This window comes from Puma concolor, chromosome C2, assembly GCF_028749965.1.
Source record: "Puma concolor isolate L17-30 chromosome C2, mPumCon1.1.hap2, whole genome shotgun sequence".
Lineage (NCBI taxonomy): Eukaryota > Metazoa > Chordata > Mammalia > Carnivora > Felidae > Puma > Puma concolor.
Window position 1 is genome coordinate 141,832,020 of NC_141675.1, and position 22,907 is coordinate 141,854,926.

Sequence of the window (22,907 nt, forward strand, 5' to 3'; positions counted from 1 at the left end):
CAGAAGACTTTATTAGGCTCAAAGCATCCTTTAAAACCTTTGAAGACACATCTGAAGCCAGAATCATCGTATTTACTAACAAGTCTTTTCTAAACTCTCTGGGTGCATCTATTACATTGGAGTTCTGTTTCTTCACTGTGCCTTTTTATGCAGATCTGATTTACAAACATATTAAATGATTCTAAATGTAATACTGCCCTTTCCATCATAATGATAATCTCTTTTGCAGTCTGGTAGCCAGTGTTATGTCAATGGTTTTAGTACCCGACAGCATTAATCTCGTAACTACCGGTATTGGAGCAGCTGACAGAAGGGGAGCAGATATCTACTGTGTCCTTCAACGATACAGTTATAGCCTCACATCAGATTGGCAAGAGGTCGCTAAGCAGAAAACTTAGGACCAAATTCAAACGATGGTCTCAAATGCAAAAGAAGATTTCAATTATATGCCTCAAGGACCATACAATAACAAATCATTTATATAGGCTGACTTACCGTTGTTCTCAATAAAATGTTGCTATCCTACAAATGTATTTTCAAGTAACTTCCAACACCATACTGGACTTTCGGATACCTTTGGGTAAATCCTACCAGAATGACACGTTATACTTTACTAAAACAATTTAGTCAGTACACAAACATTCATAGCCTATCAGATGCTCAATATTCAGTTCTCTTTATAACGATTTAGAATAAGGACAAAACGTGTTTGGTAGAAAACAGGACATAAATGACAAGAATGAACACCCATCTGCTGTGTCTTCAACTGCGTCAACACGACCAGAAAGATGCTCAGTGTGTCCTTCACTTAGTTTTGAAATTAACAAGGCATGAATAGACATTATAAGATGTGGAGCTGAAGGAACCACTATTACTTGGATTATTTAAAACTACAGAAACATTCATAGTTTGCACTTCAGCTGCCTTCAAAAAGTTGATGGAGACGCTTGCTATTAAACAGTATGATACTAGTTTATGTATACAGTTAAGACATCAGGGAAAGAGGCCATGGTGAATAAAACATTACATGTATAATGTTATTATTTCCTACAGAAACCTCATTGATTAAAGATAACCATAACATCTCATACAAGTAAAATCACCCTCATTTGAAGCTGCTCAAATATGATCAGTGATATAGTTTTACAAAAGACAAAAATGTGCTTATATTTATATGATCTGTGTCGGGGCGGGGGTGGGAGGGGGAAGTTAAGTAAATACTGTTACCAACACCATATTGTTTTGCTCAGTTACAAATAAATAAATGTTTTTTTATAAATGCATCTATAAAAATATATATATACACAAAATAAATATACAAATGGTAGACAAAAATACTATGGATAATAACTGGAATACAAAATCATTACTTTGAGCGGCTGTATTTATCTGATAGTAATGAACACCTTTCTTTAAAAATGGTGTGCATTCTAGAATTTGAACTAATTAAGATTACGGTTCTCATGTCTCACTCCTTACAGGAAATTTTCTACAGGTTAAGTGAGGAAACAATTTCATTTGCAGATAAGGGAGCCTATTTCGGAAGGGAGGAAAGAACACTATTCCTTTAGGACAATTTCAAAACAAATAAAGCATCAAGAGATCATGCTGATGGGGAACATAGGCAGACAGTCCACGTGACCATCAGCGTCAGTGAAGTAGAATAATTCCATCCTCTGAAACTGTACACGGGGACGCTGAAAAGTGTGACTTTGTAAATATGGAGGGTGAAAAAGGAAGCTATAGTTAGTCCTTACTTGGGAAAGATTTTGTTTCTTTTCTACCTGTCATCAAAAGAAACAAGTTTTGAGTATCCCCAAATTCTTTTCCTTATGAATGGCTTCCTTCCAAACTATACACAGGCTTCTCAAAAATTTGCTTTGTTTTTTTGGAATAAGTTCTTGGTACTAGTTTAGACTTAGATGGGGAGACACAGACATCATGTACAATATAGCTTGATTTCCTATTTTAGGGTTTCTGGAAGCTAATTTATTATTATTAACTACCAAATAACGTTCCAGCATGCAATTTATTATTACCAAAGATTTGATGAGCGACATGGCTCAAGTAAAAGAAACTTCTTTGGGCATTAACATGTTGATGTAGATCTTCAGGCCAAAGGGGGAAAGAAAACAAAGAAATGAATAATACATATTTCTAAGGGCCACCTTTACATAGAATAATGGTGAATCCCATCTAAATTAGGGGTTTTACAGTGAGAATAACAATATCCAGATTCCATGTTGGTTTCAACATGGATTTCATGCGTGAGGACACCACTGCCAGGACTGTTTAAATCACGAGGCTCTCGATTTTCTTCCTCTTTTCCTACTATATTGTAATCCAGGAAACCTGAACAGTTTAATTCAAAGACATCAGGAGGACAAAGAGGTCTTCCTTTCCTCAACGGTGTAAACTCCTTGGCAGTGAAGGATCCAGCCCTCTGAGTAACTATTACAAAATGAACGGTTGGCAAAACTTGGAAATCAGACCAAACCCTACTGGTTTGGCCACGCAACTGTACTCTGGTTAAGACTATTAAAATAATTTGTTTTTCTTCTTGCTATACACGAGGTCCAAGCTTATTAAATACAGAAATTCAGCATTTTTAGTAAGACCTCAGAGCTGGCGGCCAGTTGCCTCAAGAGAAAATGCAAGCTTCTGCTTTTCTCCTATTCATCATTTTCAAATTAGTTCCCTTATTTCAGTACAAGACACAGTGATACAGTCGCAGCCTCAAACAGTGCTGGAAGCTGCCAGCCAGCAAGGTGGCAGTTATGTCTCAAAGCCACAAACTGTTTCATCAAATCCATTCCACTTGACTCATCCACTGGCAAAGATTTAAGCCTGTAATTTATCATTTCGATGATTCACTTTGTGATTCGCCTCCGAAGTGGTTAGTTTCTTCCCCCTTGGAGCATTTAATACCATTTTCTCAAAATGCAAGGCACAAAGGCAGCTGAAAGATTGTATATTCAAAGGATTTTAACTCCAGAGCTCCAAGTAAGATTTAGTCAGATAAAGCCTCTCCCATTCTTTGTCAAAACCAATCTTAAAGACAGAGAAAAATACGGACCCGCCAACAGCCCTGTATTTTCAAGACAGCCTGAGATTAGCTGAGGCCATGAATGTTTCCACATCCCAAGCTAACTGGAAGCCAACACGTATATAACATACCACATGACTCAACGATAAGTTTTCATAAACCACCACTACTGTATTTGTGACATGCACTCCCTCCATACTACCATCCAGTGATTATTTTCTGAGAAGAGCCCTTGGAACACGCAGACCAGAGTTCAGTCAGGTTTCATCTACACCCAGCACTGCGCTACCACAAATGGAGCCTTAACAAACACTTTCTATGCGAACCGCGGTAACGATCACGACTACGATCTCCCCCCTTATGCTCAGTATCTGCTGGTGTGGGCCTTTGCTCGAGTTTCTGGCTAATGAGTGCATATGGGGCAGCACCCAGCATTATGACCACCTTTCATTCTCTCTGGAAGAGGGAATGCCCAAGTCCACGTCCCTGGGGGGCTTGATAAATGGATTTAAAGTATCTCCTAACTTGTGCTCGTGTGTAGGGTACAAAAAATGCTCCCAACTGTATGGGCTACGTTGATGTATTTATTGTGCCCCCAAGTTCTTGGAGGAAAGGTAGATGAAGACACCGCGAAGTCATGTTCCTGTCCTCTATGCTGTAAGGCCACCAACAGCTTCAAGTGAAGCCATGGACCTGGCTGTCCTCAATTCAGAATAAGATAAGCTTAGGGGCAGCACCTGGGTGGCTCGGTCCATTAAGCTTCCAACTTCGGCTCAGGTCATGATCTCATGGTCTGTGGGCTCGAGCCCCGTGTCGGGCTCTGTGCTGACAGCTCAGAGCCTGGAGCCTGCTTCGGATTCTGTGCGTGTGTGTGTCTCTCTCTCTGCCCCTCTCCCCTCGCGCTCTCTCTCTCTCTCTCTCAAAAATAAAAATTAAAACATAAAAAAAATTTAAAAAAGAGTAAGATAAGTTTAGCATTCCCATCTTTTATACTGTGACATGTTATCTTGGGTTGGGGCTCCTGGATTATCACCTCCCCTCCATAAATAATTTCATTTTTCCCCCCTCCACAAACAGTTTTAACACGATGGGCCTACAAGCTACATAACTAGTTCCCTTTCTATCCTACTTGACTCAAAGAAGGACCACCTTAGCCCAAAATAGCAGCAGCATTTAGATGGCCTAGCTGCTGATCAAATGACGATGCAATTTTTATGTGTCTTTCTCTATGTTCATAAACCCAGTCCCTATAAAAAAAGACATCTTTGTGGGAATTCTGCACAGAAATATGAGTAAGATGGCTTTCTCTTCTTTGGAAGAGAATTACACTGGACAGACCTCTACTGATGGAGAAGCAGGATCTATACCTTCTGTCTCCCCACTCTCACACAAATAAATAAAAGGCGGGAACTTGGAAAGGAATAGCTTGCTCAGTTTAGGTCCTACTGATGTTTTTCAAGTGGAGTAAGTAAGCCTTCTGCAGTTTCTGGTCTTTTCTAGGCATGTGTCACAACCTACATTTTCCTTCCTGTTTCTTTCCTGTCTGTGTTAAACAAATCTAAAGCTTCTAACTAGGGCAGATTAAACTGTTTGTTTATGGAATCAACATATACGGTATATGTAATGCATCAAAATCAAGGACTTTTAACTTCCCTGAAATATATATGAATCGTTCAGTCAAAATTAATTATTGGTTTGAAATTTTATGATCTGAAACTTTGTAATAATTAAAGCCAAACGAATTAATCACTTTTTAAAGTTATGACTTATGGGGTGCCTGGGTGGCTCAGTCGGTTAAGCATTCGACTCGTGGTTTCAGCTCAGGTCATGATCTCACGGTGTAGGAGTTCGAGCCCCACATCGGGCTCTGTGCTCACAGTGCAGAGCCTGTTTGGGATTCTCTCTCTCTGCTCCTATCCTGCTCACTCTCGCTCTCTCTCAAAAACACATAAAATTTTAAAAAGTTAGTCATTAAAGTTATGACTTGTATGTGCTCTTAGGTGGAAGAGAGGCAATGTAGCTGAATGAGAAAAGTGCAGATTATTAATTAGACTTCATTGATGTAGAACTTAGGGAATGAGAATCTGCAAGTGAGTTCAGCTGAAGTTTATATTTGATATACCTATACTATTTGCTTGGCACAAGACAAAAAAAAACAACAAAAATAAACAAATGAAATCTTCAACTACAGATACATCAGCACAAATTTATTCCTAACTTTGGAAAAGCCTATACAAAACTCAGTAAATCATTCAACAAATAACTATAGACCTTAAAAAAGCTGTGAACGTAAAACGGGTTAACATTTGCAAGGTGTTCAGAACAGTGGTTTGCACACAGCAAGACTCTATAACATCTACTATGATTGTTCCTAGTCATGTGCAGACAAAGGTATAAGAAGGCACTAAAACCTAGTCCATACACTCAGGAAATTCAGCCTAGAAGACCCTACAAGCTTGGAGGTTATGAGGCAGAGGCCATGTTATTAATAACAACAACTAAAATCCAGTACTGGGGAGTATGCAATGATGCATAAATATTATTGAGATGCATTTCAGGTATTGTCAAAACTATTCTTATCTTTTAACTCAGTAATCCTAATTTTGGAAATATACCTTCAAGCAATTATATAATATGGGGAGAAAATCTAGGGTCATTAAGGAATTCAAAAGCATGGCCCCTGTAACATTAAAAAAGAAAAAGCAGGGGTGCCTGCGTGGCTCAGTCGGTTAAACTTCCAACTTCAGGTCATGATCTCATGGTTCATGAGTTCGAGCCCCACGTTCTCGACAACTCAGAGCCTGGAGCCTGCTTCAGATTCTGTCTCCCTCTCTGCCCCTCCCCTACTCATACTCTGCCTCTCTCTTTCTCTCAAAAATAAATAAATGTTTGGGGCGCCTGGGTGGCTCAGTCGGTTAAGCATCTGACTTCAGCTCACGTCATGATCTCACACTCCGTGAGTTCGAGCCCCACGTCGGGCTCTGTGCTGACAGCTCAGAGCCTGGAGCCTGCTTCTGATTCTGTGTCTCCCTCTCTCTCTGCCCCTCCCCTGCTCATGCTCTGTCTCTCTCTGTCTAAAAATAAATAAAAACATTTAAAAATAATAAATGTTAAAAAAGTATATTAAAAAAAAGAAAAAGCAAAAAAAAATGTCTGGCAATATAGTCACATAGATGCACAAACTTTTAAGGAATAGACATAATTAAAGGAATAGATATGAAGACTATAAGTGTATTCTTAAATTTTAAAATATTATTTAAAAACAAAGATTTGATATTTTAGCCACAACTAAATGAAAACATATCCATATGAACAAAAACAAATAGGAACACAAAATTTACAACAAGGCCAAATTACAGGTGATTTTCCCTAACTCAAAACCTTCTAAGAAAATATCATACTTCAATTATTTTTCTAGTTACATGCAATGAAAAACACATTTTAGGTAAAGATAGGAAATACATATATATTTCTAAATACATCAAATACTTCCAAATGGGATCATTTCGCCCCAGGAAAATGTTAGTATTTACTGAAGTCAAAATGGAGAGCAGTGATACTAATAAAAGGGAAAAAAAATGACATAATGATTAGAATTAATGAAGTAACTGGGTCCAAATCGGAAGCCTTAATCATCTTTTTTGTGTTTGAGTGCATCTTGAGGATGGTCTTTGAAGCTATGGAGGCAGATGTTTGCAAAGTTTGTTTTCATCTCAAGCATTTCCATCTGTACAAGAGCTGCCCTTAAGAGACCTATATTCCTGCGGTGTTTGCGTTTCTGCCCACAGGAGATCAGGGTGAGACACAATCTTGGAATGGAGGTTTGTTTTTGGTTTTGGGGTTTTTTTAAAGAATCATTTCCCGAGCTTCCCAGTACTGAAGAGACCTCTGCACCAGTTTCTCAACCTCGGCTCTGTTGACATTTCTTTGCTGTGGGCTGCCCTGTGTGTTAGGGGTGCTAAGCAGTATTTCCAGCCCCGACCCACCAAATGCCAGGAGCACCCACCCTCCTTAGCTGTGGCAACTAAAAATGTCTGCAGGCAATTCCAATGGTCCCTCGGGCAGCAAAATCACTCCCAGTTGAGAACCACGGCTCTAAAGTGATGTTTATTTATTTGTTTCTTACAATCACACAGTGCTTGCCAACAGCTAACGGGCTGAGCAAGTCTCATGACTGTAACTTGTACGTCCTGCTGTTCTTTATTTGTAGTCAAGACGTCCAATTTGACACCGAAGAACAAAAGATAGTTACTTGGTTCAAATAGGAAAGCTACTCTAAGAATGGACTTTTTCTTCCAAAGCTCAGATAGAGATGAATCTTACCTTCATTCAGAATTCCAATGTCATTCTATTTTATTTCATTTTTCAAAGCCATCAAAAGATATTCAAGTAGTAACTACAGTAATGGTGCTAAGCAGTTGTTAAAAATATTCCAGAGGTCCTAGCATTTTTTTTTTTTTCAGTATTTCCAGCTTAAAAATATTTAGAGACTTCTGATGCAATTTCACTTAACTATTGTCTATCTGGAATGTTATTTCTTAGTAGTTTTTGTTTAAAGTTCCATTAGTATGTGTTGGGCCCCTAGTTTGCAGAAAATTAGGCCATATATATTTTTTAAGATTTTTATTGGGGGGGGGGCAGAGAGAGAGGGAGAGAGAGAATCCCAAGCAGGCTCCGCACCGTGCGGCTTGAACCCACAAACCTTGAGATCATGACCTGAGTTGAAATCAAGAGTTGGATGCTTAACTGACTGAGCCACCCAGGCGCCCCAGGCCGAATATTTTAATGTGTCAAGTCACAGAGATCTCCTAACAAATATAAACCCCTGAGAAGTACAATCAGCTATTAACCCTCAGAACACCAAGAGGATCCACTAGACATAATTTTACCTTTTGAGTTTCATTTTGAACAGTTCTTATAAGGGTTGATATTTCTGACTTTTACCCTTTTTAGAAAGATTTTATTTTTTTTTAAATTGAATAAAAGCTTGCTTTATCTTGTAATTACTGTTACCAGTCCACCGCAACTTTTTACGTAACTAAAATTTTTTGCAACATTTTCCTATTTTTTAACATTCCAAGAATTATTTCATCATTTCTCATTGACTATTTCCAACTATGCTGAAAAAGACCAAATAATATGAAAATGAAAGAATAGGGGCGCCTGGTTGGCTCAGTCAGTGGCGCGTGTGACTCTTGATCTCAGGGTTTTGAGTTCGAGCCCCATACTGGGGGTGGAACCTACTTAAAAAAAAAAAAAAAAAGCAGCTGGGGTGCCTGGGTGGCTCAGTCGGTTGGTTAAGTGTCTGACTTCGGCTCAGGTCATGATCTCACAGTCTTGAGTTCAAGCTCTGCATCGGGCTCTGTGCTGACAGCTCGGAGCCTGGAGCCTGCTTCCTATTCTGTGTCTCCCTCTCTCCCTGCACCGCCCCCCCCTCCCCCCGTTCATGCTCTGCCTCTCTCTGTCTCCAAAATAAATAAAAACATTTAAAAAAATTTAAAAAAAGAATGAAGGGCTGAAGGAATTGCCTACAAGGATGAGGCAACAGGGAGATTATCACAGTTTTATTCCTGCATTTCCACAATACTGCATCCCCTTTCCAGAAGTTATAAACTACGTCAGGAGACTTTAATTGAACAGAACTGAAAATCAAAAATGCTCACTTTCCACATTAGCAAACAGAAGAAAAGCGACAGGAGGTACTTCACAAATATTAGACAAATTTGGCTATGAATGAAATTGATCACACAGGCAAGACCACAGACGATATCAGATATCAGATATCTTCAGATGACGATATCCTAGATGGATTTTCTCAGGCCGGAGAACTGAAGAGGGAGCAGTGTTAGAATTCTAAGCAAAGAAGGAAATACAGGATTCTCATCCAAGGAGTCATTCCACAGGAGGGAGGACACCGTTCACGATTTTTGCTAAAAAGATGTGTGACAGCATTTTCTCCTCCTTTAGGATGCTTGCATAATAAATTTTATCATGTTTAGGCAACAAAATTTTTTGTACGTGGTTTGTAAACAGACAACTACCAAAGGCAGGAGGGTGTACAAAGGTGATTAGAAGTAAAGAACCAATGTAAAGTTGAAAAGAAAAAAAATGGATTGATGAATCTCATGGGGATTTATATATCCAAACTTAGAAATATTTTGTAATAATGGACAGAAAGTGGCTCGTCTCTTCAACAAAACTGTGAGCTCTCCAAGTTTTAAAGTATTGATTCTTTTTACAATTATCAAGTGAAAACTCAAGAAAAAACCCAAGAAGTACAACAGGATGTAACCCAATAGAGATGTATTTTAAATCTGCAGTCGGTATTTTTAAGATGAATATAGCCCAGGTTCATGCGCAGCAGGTGACTGTTTAGCAGCTAGTTCCATTAAAAACAAAATGCTGCCCATTTCAGAAATCTCTACCTTCAAAATCAAGAAAAGATGTACCAAAAATCTGGGTTTACCATACTCAAATTTTAATCCAAATTAAAATGTTTACTATATTAATTCTTTAAAAAAATTTTTTTTAACGTTTATTTTTTTGAGAGACAGAGCTCAAGCAGGGGAGAGGCAGAGAGAGAGGGAGACACAGAATCTGAAACAGGCTCCAGGCGTCAGAGCCCAACGCGGGGCTCGAACACACGGACTGTGAGATCATGACCTGAGCCGAAGTTGGCCCCTTAATCAACTGAGCCACCCTTTACTATAAGGCACCCCTTTACTATAAAGGTGGCCCTTTACTATATTAATTCTTATTAAAATTTCTAAACAAAGTTATTTTTCACTATCCCTTTATTCTTACTTTTGTAAGATAATTTCAAGTATAAGAAATCATAATAATATAAAGGGTCCTCAGTACCTTGATAAGTCAGTGGTGCTGGGCTGGCTTTTATGGTACAAAGCAGGGCAAGGCCGTCAGAAGTGTTTCAGTTGCCTGGGCTCGGTGAGTGCTGTTAAGATATTGTGTGTTCCCAGGTGCCCACACATGCGTGTACACACACACATACACACACACTGTTGAGGAAACCTTAATCAATGAAAGAAAACTCTCCTGAGCTACAAAATACAGTTCAAAGAAGGGCACAGTGAGATGCAGTCAAAAGCAATCAGTCATCTGGATCTATTTTAAGTGGGTTTTTTTTTTTTTTAATTAAAAAGAAAGAAATATCCTCTCATTATCTAAGAAGATACACTAGGTTACCTCTCAAAACAGACTCATCTATGTTTGCAACCCTGAAAACAAGAAGCTATATCATTTGAGATTTTGTTTGGGGGGAAACAATGTGGGGACCTACTTTGGAGAGGAAGGACCCACTCCCACGAGGGAAAATGCTGTTATTAGGGTCTTCCCTTATGTTATTTGCTGTACAAATTCAACAAGCCCCGTGGATGATAACGGATTTTCGGTTGTATTTTATGGATCCAGGTGGGAGCAAATTTGCACCCCAGATCTGCACTCGCAAGGCCAGACTGCGTATGTTAGTTTCCTAGTGAATTTTCCAATAGAAAATTCTTACCCATGATAGTTGGAATCTGCATCCTATTAACATAAACAAGCTATGTTACTGATCGCATAAAAAGGTATTTTGAGGGGGTCTGAGAACTTAATCACTGTTAACACTGGAGAGATAAATACTGAGTTATTTACCAAAGAACTTTACAAATAACTGATTTGCCCACATTCATTCTTTCGAAAGACTTATCTCTTTTTCAATAAGGTCATTAACACAGAGCTCATCCTACCAAGAATGTTCTTCTAAATGCCGCATTAGCCATAGGAAAGCCCTCACCTCCTACCAAAACAAATCTCATTACCCACCAACCAACAAAGTGTATTCAACTGTGGGTCAAATTTTGTTTCTGGGAGGATCAGAGTAACGCTACATTTTCTCCTCTTCAAAAACTGTCATATGGTGTCCCCAGAGGAAGTTTTAAGAAAGATGTGTCAAATTCCTGTACTGATTCTGCATTTCAAGTGTCACAAGGAGGGCTAGCTCCTGGAACTGGGAAGCTGCCAGCTGGCAGGAGCCCAGCTTGTGGGCAGGTCAGTGATGCAAAAGCTCTTCCTTTTCCCACTTGCTTTGCCAGATGCGGATAAAGGAATACACGCCTGCAGGGCTAACAGAAAAACACTGAAAAAAGGAAGTGATACAAGGAACTGGATACCCTAACTATAGTAAGTTCAAAACAATTCTTTCAAATTTTAAAAACACAGACAGTTACGAAAGTAATAAAAAGTAAGAATCCCCCTTAGAATGTATTACTGGCTATATAACCCATTGTCTTAACGGAAAATAAAGAGTGATTCGAAATCTGAAGTATCAAGGGCTATGATGTCCAGTACGGGAGCCACCAGCCATGTGTGACCACAGAACGCTTGGAATGTGGCAAGTCCCAATGAGACGGGCTATGGGCGTAAAACATGTGCTAGATTTTAAAGACCTTGTATGAAAGAGACAAACAAAAAACCCCACAAAATATCTCACTAACAACTTTTTCAGATTATTTACATGTTGAAATGACAATATTTGAATATACTGGATTAAATCGTATCAAAATGGATTCACCAGCTTTTTCTTGCTATTTTCAAAAGTGGCTATTAGAAAGTATAATGTGCATTGTGTGGCTTACCTTATATTTCTAAGGGACACAAGTGAGCTGAAACACAAGCGTGTCTATAACATCTATTTATGGGCCATGAAGTCCTTACCAAAAGCTATGAAAAATGCTTTTAAATAAATAATTGAATTTGGCTAATATTTCTTGAAGACCAATGTGCAAGACATTTTTGGTACATAAACTACAGGTTAGATTGTGTCAGATAAAGAAAGAAATGACTACAATCAACTGGAAGAAAACTCAATATAAATAAAATAATACAAAGCCAGGGTAGGACAGTGAAGCAAAGTATTTCAAGGGATAATCAGAGCAGACTTGTAAAAGAGGGGTCTTTTGCGGTGAATGTTAAAAAATACGTAGGATTTTACAGGTCTAGCACTTTAGAATTGACAAATGTCTTTGTGGCATATTAACACCATCTTCTGAAAAAGGAAACACATTTTCAGAAAGGGCTAGAGGGGGTATAGCTCAGGGGTAGAGCATTTGATTGCAGAAGGGGTTAGAAAGGCGGGATCGATAGCCTAGGCAAAGAAAAGGTCGAGGTGTGCAGGTGCAGTAGGTAAGGTGAGGCACACGTAGAATGGTGAAATGCAGGCTAGGGCCAGGTAATAACTTCTGGATGGCCTGCAAGGGAATCTGAACTTTCCTATAGGCTGCAGGGATCATCCAGTATTTTCTACCAAGTGTGAACAGGATCAGAAATGCAAAATGGGAACATGACTCAGGCATGGAGAATGATCTGGGAAGAGAATAAACAGAGGCTTGTGGGTCAGGTAGAATGAATGCCCAGTAATAAGAAGTCAAGGTATGGTGGGTCCTTTAAGAAAAAAAGCACCAAGGTTAACAGGGGCAAGTGAGCCGCTGAGGTAGTAAGGGACAGTCACAAGAGTTAGCCTAGTAGCCAGTAAATGACGATCTGAACTCAGGCAGTGTCAGTTCGGGAAACAAACAGCACTCTGTGGGTAGAGGTGAAGGAGCAAATAAATGATAAGGAAGACTGAAAATTAAAAAAAAAAAAAAATGGATATGTGAATGGCATAAAGCGTATGAAGAGATGCTCCACGTTGTATGTCATCAGGGAAATGCAAATTAAAGCAAGGAGATACCACTACACCCCCCTTTGAATGGCCAAAATCTAGAATACTGATGACACCACTAGCTGGTGGGGAAGTGGACCATCAGAAACTGTCACTCACTGCTGGTGGGAATGCAAAATAGGACACCCACTTTGGAAGACAGTTTGCTGCTTTCCTGTAACTAAACATACTCTTACCATATGATCCAGCAATCAGGCTCCTGGGTATTTACCCAAAGGAACAAAAAACTTAGGTTCACACAAAAACCTGCACATGGATGCTTACAGCAGCTTTATTCACACTGCCCAAACCTGGAAGCAATCCAGCTGTCTTGGAGTAGATGAATGGACAAATACACCGTGTTCATCCAGACAATGAAGTATTATTCAGCACTAAAAAGAAACAAGCTAGAAAGGCAGCCATGAAAAGACATGAAGGAATCTTAAATGCATATTACTAACTAAGCGAAAGCACCTATGTGAAAAAGGCTACATGCTGTATGATTCCAATGATGTGACATTCTGGACAAGGTGAAACTACGAAGACAAGAGGAAGATCAGTGGTTGCCAGGGGCTGAAGGGTGGGAGGGATGAACAGGTGGAAACACAAAGGGATTTTAGTGAAAATACTCTGTACGACACCGTGAGGATGGGTACATGTCATTACGCATCTGTCCTAACCCACAGTATGCACCCCAAGGGTGAGCTGGGCCTTGACTGGAAAGTAGGGAAGTAGGATGATAATGTGTCAATTGTAACGAACGTATTGCTCTGGTGGGAGCTGCTGATGATGTGGAGGCTATGCATGTATGAGGGGGGCGGGGATATCTGGGACCTCTGTGTACATTCTGCTCACCTAGAACTACTTTATTATTTAAAATTTTTTTTAACGTTCATTAATTTTTTGAGAGAGAGAGGGAGACATAGAATCTGAAACAGGCTCCAGGCTCTGAGCTGTCAGCGCAGAGCATGATGTGGAGCTTGAACTCACGAACTGTGAGATCACGACCAAAGCCGAAGTCGGACGCTCAACTGACTTGAGTCACCCTAAAACTCCATTAAAAAAGTCTTGAATACATTTTGTTAAAAAAATCCAAGAAAAGGAGTGGAGGTAATCAAGTCGCGTTCAGATAGAACATAATCATGACAGGGAAAATGGGAAACAAAGAAATGGAAGAAGGTAGAAAGAGAAAGATGCTGAGGTACCTCTCAAGATACCTCAAGCCGATATCAAGAAAATTCATGAATTTACTCAACAAACATGTACAAACACCTATAAACTCCCAGGTACCATGATGCAGAAATTCATGATAAGGGACTATTTAGGGGTCATGTGTGGAGCATGAAGGAGAGTGATGCCAGGAACCAAGGAGAATGAAGGTGGCTTGGGTCAGCTGCTATGTGGAAGGTGATAGGTCATCAAATAATGACAATTAGACACATCTACTAACACTAAGATCCCAGCTGATGTTACAGCATGAATAAGAAATAGAATTAACTGGTAGGGTTACATGACATGATACATCAACCTTACAAAACTCGGAAGCATTAAAAGGGAGAAACTACTTTTTCCCAAATACAAAAGATTGACACAAATTGGTAAGAAAATGTGACAGGTATCGACAACTCCAGGATATTCAAATGAATATGCAGAAATGGTTACCCATCGGGTCCATCCACATTAGGAAGGTCCCTCCCTCCTAACCAAAACAGAAAAAAAGAAAGAAAGAAAGAAAGAAAGAAAGAAAGAAAGAAAGAAAGAAAAGAAAAGAAAAGAAAAAGAGGATAATGGATTAAGAGCCTGAATTGGGGAGGGGATTATGAAAGCAGGGTGAAATTCAAGAAGACTCAATGAGTGTTTTGGGTGTAAGATGAGAAGATCCTGGTCAGAGAGGAATGTCAAAGCTGACAAACCCTATGGGTACAGTATTTCTAAGTGATGACAGAGTCCAAGGGATATCTGTGTTGCAGCCAGCAGAAATGGAATTTAAATAAAGAGGACTAGGAAGGAGCCAGCTAGCATTTCAACTAGCTGCCAACCTGGATGGTGATATGGCTAAAGATAGAGATAGCTAATATGACCATATAGCTCAGTTTGTGCTTACACACTGTGGTCCTAGGGTCAAATCTGGTTTGAATAATATATTGCATAGTTGCCCTAGTTGTAGGTAATACAGCAAATTAAAAAAACAACAAACAACATTAAAGAATAATACACTGGCATCCTATAGTTTGGTGACTGCCACAGAAGACAGTGGTTTTAACCAGAGAGATTGGATATCAAAGAATCTAATTACTGAATAACAGTAATAAATAAATGAGGAAGCCCTATGGATCTCTTTCCAACACTGGTGAGAAAGGGTGTAGGAAAAGAAAGGGCCATTGAGAAGGTTTCATAAGATATCATGTTAGTAATGCTTTCAATTAGGTCAGTAAGTTGAAGGGATTGCAGAAGGAAAAAAAAGGACACATCCAAATCTATTCCCAATAGAAAGTAGGTTTTACAAGACATAAAAAAAAAGTGTTAACAGAGGGAAAAAAGAGACCCTGGCAAAAGCCTGTCACTCTCAGGATACAACAAGAATATCCATTCTTTTTATTTATTTATTTTGAGAGCAAGAGAAAGAACAGGTGCACATGCACATGAGCAGGAAAGGGGCAGAGAGAAAGAGAAAGAGAATCCCATGCAGGCTCCACACTGTCCATGCAGAGGCTGATATGGGTCTTGATCTCATGAACTGTGAGATCATGATCTGAGCTGATATCAAGAGTCAAACACTTAACCGACTGAGCCACCCAGGTGCCCCAAAATACCCACTCTTAATTACAGAAGTCCCTTCTATATGAATGGTCATGAATGGTTGGTCACCAACCTTGATACAGGGTTACAAGTGCACAGCTAGCTGTCTAATTTTAACAGCAATCATGGAGCTCTCTTGGTTTACTCGCCATTATTTGGGTTGTTGATGAAGTACGGAGTCAATTTAGTGATGTGGAATGATCAAGTATCTAACAGGCTATGAACAAAGAAAATGGCTGTCCAACTTCAAATTCCCTTTTCAATACTGGTTGCACTGGCATAATGTAGTAAGAGCCCCGATGACAAGAATTTTTTCTTGAACTCACTCTGAAACTTTCACATCTAGATATGACTGAAGAAAAATACGAAAAAACTATCATAAAAGCAAAAAGAACTAGGCAATTCCAACTTTTAGACAAAGCAGCCATTAAACCCAAACCAACAGACGTTTCTCTACACCTGGCTCATGGAATACCGGTGGGGGCCCAGCCACGGCCCAGAACACAATCCATCCATCCTGTGGAAAAAGAGCTCAGACGCTTTCCCATTGGCAAGTCCTGCTCTCCCTGGGGTTTAATGGCCTCAGAGAAGGAGTTTATTCTAATGAACTTCCAACTTTTATAGACAGAAATATTGTGAAGCATACAGTTGGCTTTTCCCTTATTTCTTTCTCTCTTTTGTAATTCCCCGATTTGTTTAGCTCCATATTCTGCTACACTGAACACAATTTTTCTCAATCTAGCAAAGAGGGAACACAAAAGAGCTTAACTAACAAAAAAAGTTACGGTAAAACTGGAAAATAGCACTAAAGGGAAACCTGATATTATTAAACTGGTAAGAAATGACAATTAGGATGCCTTAGATGTTTGAAAAATCTAGTTGTATTTTTGTAAAATTATTTTTTAAAAATTCTACAAAATACATTATAAAAGATCTGTACCTGACTCTGTAAGTCAGAAAACTTTATATTAATAACCATCAGTCTTAACAAATTCATACTTAATGTTCTATTGGAAAACCTGTGGCACCAGGGAACATTTGAGGGGGTCCTGAAGGAAAAGGAGAAGTGAGATAATCATCACCACTGGGGGATGATGGAGCGTGAAACTGATGACTGAAGCAGGTAACCTTTCTAACCCCCAACTTCTAGTTTTATAACTTGATGATGTGAATATAGAGGTTTGCTTTTAATAAAACATAAGAATCTAGAAGTTACGGGTTTAAGATCCCAAAAAGGGGAAAATACAATTCTTTTAACTATCATGAAATCAAAGATAAAGAACTTCAAGCAAACATTTATGAATGCCTCTGACGTCGTTCACAAAGAGATGATTAAATGCCAAAAAAACTGACAAAAATGAACCAAAAGACAAAACCAACCTTTCTAACAAAAAATTCAGACTTAGCTACTGACTGATGAAGCAATTCCAAAATCTTGTTTAAAAAATATTTCTAAATTATAGACCAAAACAGAATGCCAGTCACTCACTCAGATTTCAATTCTACAGAACTACCTATTATAGTATCAGTGGTATTTTGATCCCAACTTTGGACACCGACATAAAACAGCTAAAAGTAACTCAGCAGTGGTTGATCAATTAGGTTACACAGGTGGCCATTACCATAATAGGACTTCGTGGTTTAGATTTTATTTCCCTCCTACAAGCAAACTTGGACAGGAGTGGGCAGAGATCCCTTTAATGAGAAACGGGAAGATACATGTGTAGAAGAAACAAGACTGTAATCTGGACGTTCTGGCGTCCACGAGAGAGCAAACACAAAAGCCACCTTACCTCCCATCGGCATAGTCTGCATCTGCTCCGCCCCACCAGACGTCCGAGTCATCCTCCTCTGCATCTGCCGAATCAATATTGTCACTCTCCTCGGCCAGCGGGCAACAGACAAATTCCACTCCTCGGAACTTGTCAATTCCACAGGGCAGCAACATGCCATAGTCATGCAAGCTGGTACTCTTCTCACTGCAGGTCTACAGCAAGGTAAGGAGGAAACAGTGAGAGTGCGTTGGTTTCTTTGTAAGAAAAGCCCCAATCTCGTAACTGACAGAGACCCAACCTACCAAGGGCCAGTTGGACAGTGCAAAGGACCATCTGCATTTTTGAGTGGATTTACAAGTGTCTTCAGCACAGACCACTTTGGCACCCTTATTTTAAAACCTACGTATTACTTATTTAAGAAGGCTATGTTGTGATATTACGGAAATTAATAAAAACAACCGGAATGGAAACTAATTGGGAAAAAGGATCTAGAAGAGAACTGTATTGTGAATAGATATCAGAGAACCAGTGCTTTCTTGCGTCATTAGCGTATCAGGAAGACGTGACGGCTCGATGTACATCCCCAGCTTACTTCCATCTCCGTTACAGATGGAAGTTTCTCTCACTTGGATGTATCTTACTCTAGAAATTCTAACTCTCTTGGCTCACTTCCAGAATAACAATCCTGGGAAGAAAAGAAATTATCCTCTGCTATGAATCAAAATTTACAGTCTAAATTAGAGATTTCTCTTTCAACATCTTTTTTGCTTTCCTGGGATTTGCGAGGTTTGCACAACTCGAGATTAACATAAAGCTTTGAAGGCATCCACTGGTGACAGAGGAAAGATTAATAATTCAACACATATGGATAAACAATGAAAATATTACAGACTGTATTTTGACCTCATAGGAATTAAAGTCATTTTTCTTTCTTAGTAACAATTTTTTTTTTTTAACTCAAGAAGAAAAGAAAATGAGGTTATTAGATGGGTAGCTAAGCTTCAAAGTATCTGGTCTGTTTTTTTAAGATTGAAAAAGCTCTTCTTTTTTATAAAGAAAATTTTGTTTTACAGTAAATTAAAAGTTTTTTTTTTTTTTTTTTTTTTATAAAAGGCAAAATTAATGCTAACTCTTAAGGGGTGTTTTCTGCCTAACAACTTCAAAGCTATGTGAGCCAGATCAGGGTTTCTCAGCCTCAGTACTACTGACATTTTGGATCAGATAATTCTTGGGGACAGGGGACAGAGGGAGGAGAGGCTGTCTTGTTCACTGAAGAATGTTTAGTAGAATCTCTGACCTCTAGCCCCCAAATGCCGGTAACACCTCCCCTTCCAACTGTGACAATCAAAAATGTCTCCAGACATTGGCATATGTACCTGGGGAAGGAGGAGGAAATAAAATTGACTGCATTTGAGAACCAATGCACTAGACTAGACAAGGGAGCCTTGTCTAGGAGACTGGTCTTCCTCAAAAACTATATACACTTATGAGAACACTTTCATAATATATCAAAGGCACAAAGCACTTTTGAAGATGATAATAAAAAGGGACATTTTATGCTAATTGTCTTAGGTCTTGTCCACTTTGCCAAAATCAGGGGTTGACAAAGGTTTGCACTGGTGAATCCAGTGATTCAACCACTGTGGAAAAATGAAGGTGGCGGTATGGTGTGGCGAATACAAAATTGGATGGCGTAACTGAAGAGACCACTGGTATTGGACAAGCTACTTCCTCTTTCACCACTGTATTCCCCAAGAGACCACAGGGAAAAAGGTCAAATTACAAAAGCTTTGTATATGACAAAAGAAAGCAATTGGTTAAAAAAAATAATTTGGCAAAAAATCATCGGGAAAAAGGTATATTTTAAGGTTTATGCAGTGTAAGATTCTAGTTTCTGATTTATACAACATGGCATAGACACATAATAGATCTAGCTAACTAAATCTGTTTTGGACTCCTAAAAGTTTACTCCTCAACAGTTCTTAAAAAAAAATAAACAAATATAGGGGTGCCTGGGTGGCTCAGTTGGTTAAGCGTCCGACTTTGGCTCAGGTCATGATCTCCTGGTTCGGGAATTCGAGCCCACATCAGGCTCTGCGCTGACAGCTCGGAGCCTGGAGCCTGCTTTGGATTCTGTGTCTCCCTCTCTCTCTGCCCCTCCCCTGCTCACACTCTGTCTCTCTCTCTCCCTCAAAAATAAATAATAAAAAATAAATAAATAAGGAGCGCCTGGGTGGCTCAGTCGGTTGAGCGTCCGACTTCGGCTCAGGTCATGATCTTGCAGTCCATGGGTTTGAGCCCTGCGTCGGGCTCTGTGCTGATAGCTCAGAGCCTGGAACCTGCTTCGGATTCTGTGTCTCCCTCTGCCCCTCCTCCACTGGCTCGTGCGCACACGCTCTCTCTCTGTCTCTCTCTCTCTCTGTCTCTCAAGAATAAACATTAAAATAATAATAATAAATAAATCCTTAAAATAAATAAAATTTAAAAAATATAACTTCTTTATCAACATAGCTATTGCCTGAAAATATATTCTAACATGTCGTGACACGTCTCCTTAGGAAATCTTCACTTTAAAAGAACAAATGTATGGCTGGTACCTCTTTGGCGACGGTGTGCCAGTGAAGGTGGGTTTCACAAACATCCATCCTCTCCTGGTGTAAGAATTTGCATTTGTCGGGAACAAGGAGGGCATCACTTACAAACTCGCCAACTGCAAGAAAGGAAAACACTTCGTGTCATTCCATCTGCATCACAGATGTCTTATCACTGGGCTGATATCAAGCAAAGAAGGGCTAAAAGTACTTCAGAAGTTATACAGCTTTTTGAATGACCAAGTAATCAATCCAGTACTGAAAGACAAGTACTGTTACAATGTAGAGTCCTGTGTCCTGAGCCCAGTTTCTTGCTATATCAACCTTGATAGTTAAAATACTTCCTACATGGGGCACCTCGGTGACTCAGTCGATTAAGCTTCTGATTTCAGCTCACATCATGATCTCGCAGTTCTTGAGTTCGAGCCCCATGTCAGGCTCTGTGCTGACAGCTTAGAGCCTGGAGCCTGTGTCACATTCTGTATCTCCCTCTCTTTCTCTGCCCTCCCCTGCTCTCTCTCTCAAAAATAAATAAACATAAAAAAAATTAAAAGAAAATATTTCCTACATGTTTTAAGCGAAATCTTTATGTAATTAACATATATCTCTGACTGCAAAGTTAATCATGCAAAAAGGCTTCTAGTGAATTACAACGAGGAGGAAAAAAATGCAGATTGACACTGTCTGGGCAATCATTTGAGTGGAGTCAATATAAATAATTATTCATCCCTCCCTCCCCTTCTTGGACATTTAATCTGTTTGTAAACTATTACAAAAGTTAGCATTTTTCTACTTCCTAAAATTATAGACATACATATGTTTATATATGTGACACACACACAGAGATGAATTCAATTAAATTATGAAGACTGTGCCTTAGACTTTTGCCGTATTTTTAAAGAAAATGTGGATCATGCAAATTATTTCTAGCATTCCTGGTACCATAGATATAATAAAGATATTACATAAAGTCCTACAAGAATGCTTACATTCTTATGAGGGTACAAGTTGGATAATTCCAATATGTAAGCTACAGGCTTAGTTTTTTATTTGTTTTGTTCACTGGAGTATCCCCAGATTAAAAAAAAAAATTAATGTTTATTTATTTTTGACAGAGAGAAAGAGAGAGAGAGAGAGCAAGCAGGGGAGGGGCAGAGAGAGAGGGAGACACAGAATCCGAAGCAGGCTCCAGGCTCTGAGCTGTCAGCACACAGCCCAACACGGGGCTCGAACTCACAAACCGCGAGATCATGATTTGAGCCGAAGTTGGACACTCAACCGACTGAGCCACACTTAGTATCCCCCAAGTATCCCCAGCTTTTAGCATAGATTCTGTACACAACAGGCAGCCGGTATCTTGATGAAGACACAAAATGCTGTAACAGAGATAAAGAAGAGATGTAACAGATGTAGACTGGGCCCAAAGAGTGAACACATCCGCTTGGAGGCACTGGGGAAAAACTCAAAGTAGAAACAACATCAGAGATGAGTCCAAATGGATACGTGGGAGGATGCCGTGTAGAAATGAATGGAAGTTCCATGATGTAAGGACAGTTACCTGTCTTGTTTAACATTCAGCTCCCAATCCCTGGCCCAGTTCTGGCAGACATGACCATCCTGGAGAGATGGATGGATGAATGGCAAAAGGCCCTTCATAAGGACGGAATTTCTTGTGTAAAAAAAGAAAAAAGGGCAAGGGTATTTGTAGAGGAGACAAAAGCACAATATGGCTGGAATACAAGGTGAGTGGATAAGGGAGTCCAGAAGTAAATGAGGCTGGAGAAAAACGTTGGACTCCCACCTGGAGAATTTAAGGTTCTAGATACCATTTTGGAGGCAACATAAGCCAAAAGATACTTTAAATTTTTTTTTTTTTTTTTTTTCAACGTTTTTATTTATTTTTGGGACAGAGAGAGACAGAGCATGAACGGGGGAGGGGCAGAGAGAGAGGGAGACACAGAATCGGAAACAGGCTCCAGGCTCTGAGCCATCAGCCCAGAGCCCGACGCGGGGCTCGAACTCACGGAGCGCGAGATCGTGACCTGGCTGAAGTCGGACGCTTAACCGACTGCGCCACCCAGGCGCCCCCCAAAAGATACTTTAAACAGGAATGACACGCTCAAGTTTGTTTTTCCGAGAAACTCTTTTATCAAGCGAGCGTAGGTAGACCAGGAAAGCAGGGAGACCACGGAGTAGGGTGCTGCCATCCTTTGCGCAAGACATGCAAGAACATATTTAAACCAATGACTCCAAATAAGATATAAAAGTTGTCCACACTCCAGCAAAGAACATATTTTCTTCTTTCACAGTGTGTTAACATAAAATATTCTGAAATGCACCCTGAAGAGCAATAAAGGCCCTCAGAGGGGGGCAGAAAAAAAACTTGTTTATTCCCGTTATAGAAAAGGGTTCTTTAAAACTTTCTATAAAGGCACTTAAACTTTAGTCGGTTTGTGGCTCAAACATGCAAGATGTTTCCTGATACTTAAGCACTTAGTCTAATTAATAATATTTATATAAAAACCTAACCAAATCATAGAGGATAAAGAGCCTTTCATCTTGTCATTCCTTAAATCTTTTAAGACAGTCTATGATGCTCCGAGCAACGTATTGTGAGTCACAGAGAATGCAAGAAATATGAGCCGTCAAGGGCTGCAAGTAGGGGGCGTGGCAAAGGAACCCAGGAGTCCTGGGCACCTTGGACCCACACACCTAGTCACATACGTCACTGCACCTCAGCGTCACAACAGCCATGCGCAGACCTTTTATAGTATCAATCTCACTTCCCGCGGGAGAAAAGACTGCCAAGACACGTGCTGAAGGCCACCTACTCTCAGGAGATGATAACCTAGTCCCGGACATGAACGTTTAGATGTACAGTATAGGGAAGGAAATAACAATAATGCAAGTGACATCACGTTTTCCCTTTTCTTTTACATAGAATACGATCAAACAAAACAAAAATAACCAAACTAAAATCCAGAGGAGATGGAGAATGG

At 39.7% G+C, this 22,907-nt stretch overlaps 1 protein-coding gene across 7 annotated transcripts in view; it reads right to left on the reverse strand.

Moving 5' to 3' along the window:
• APP (amyloid beta precursor protein) overlaps positions 1-22,907 on the reverse strand; it is a 271,815-nt gene that overhangs the window by 136,935 nt on the left and 111,973 nt on the right. For all 7 annotated transcript variants that reach the window (XM_086675790.1, XM_086675789.1, XM_086675788.1 and 4 more), the window contains exons 4-5: positions 19,915-20,027; positions 17,336-17,529 (exon numbers count right to left, since the gene is read on the reverse strand). In XM_086675790.1, coding sequence (XP_086531916.1) covers positions 17,336-17,529; positions 19,915-20,027 — 307 coding nt within the window. The remainder of the gene's footprint in view (positions 1-17,335; positions 17,530-19,914; positions 20,028-22,907) is intronic.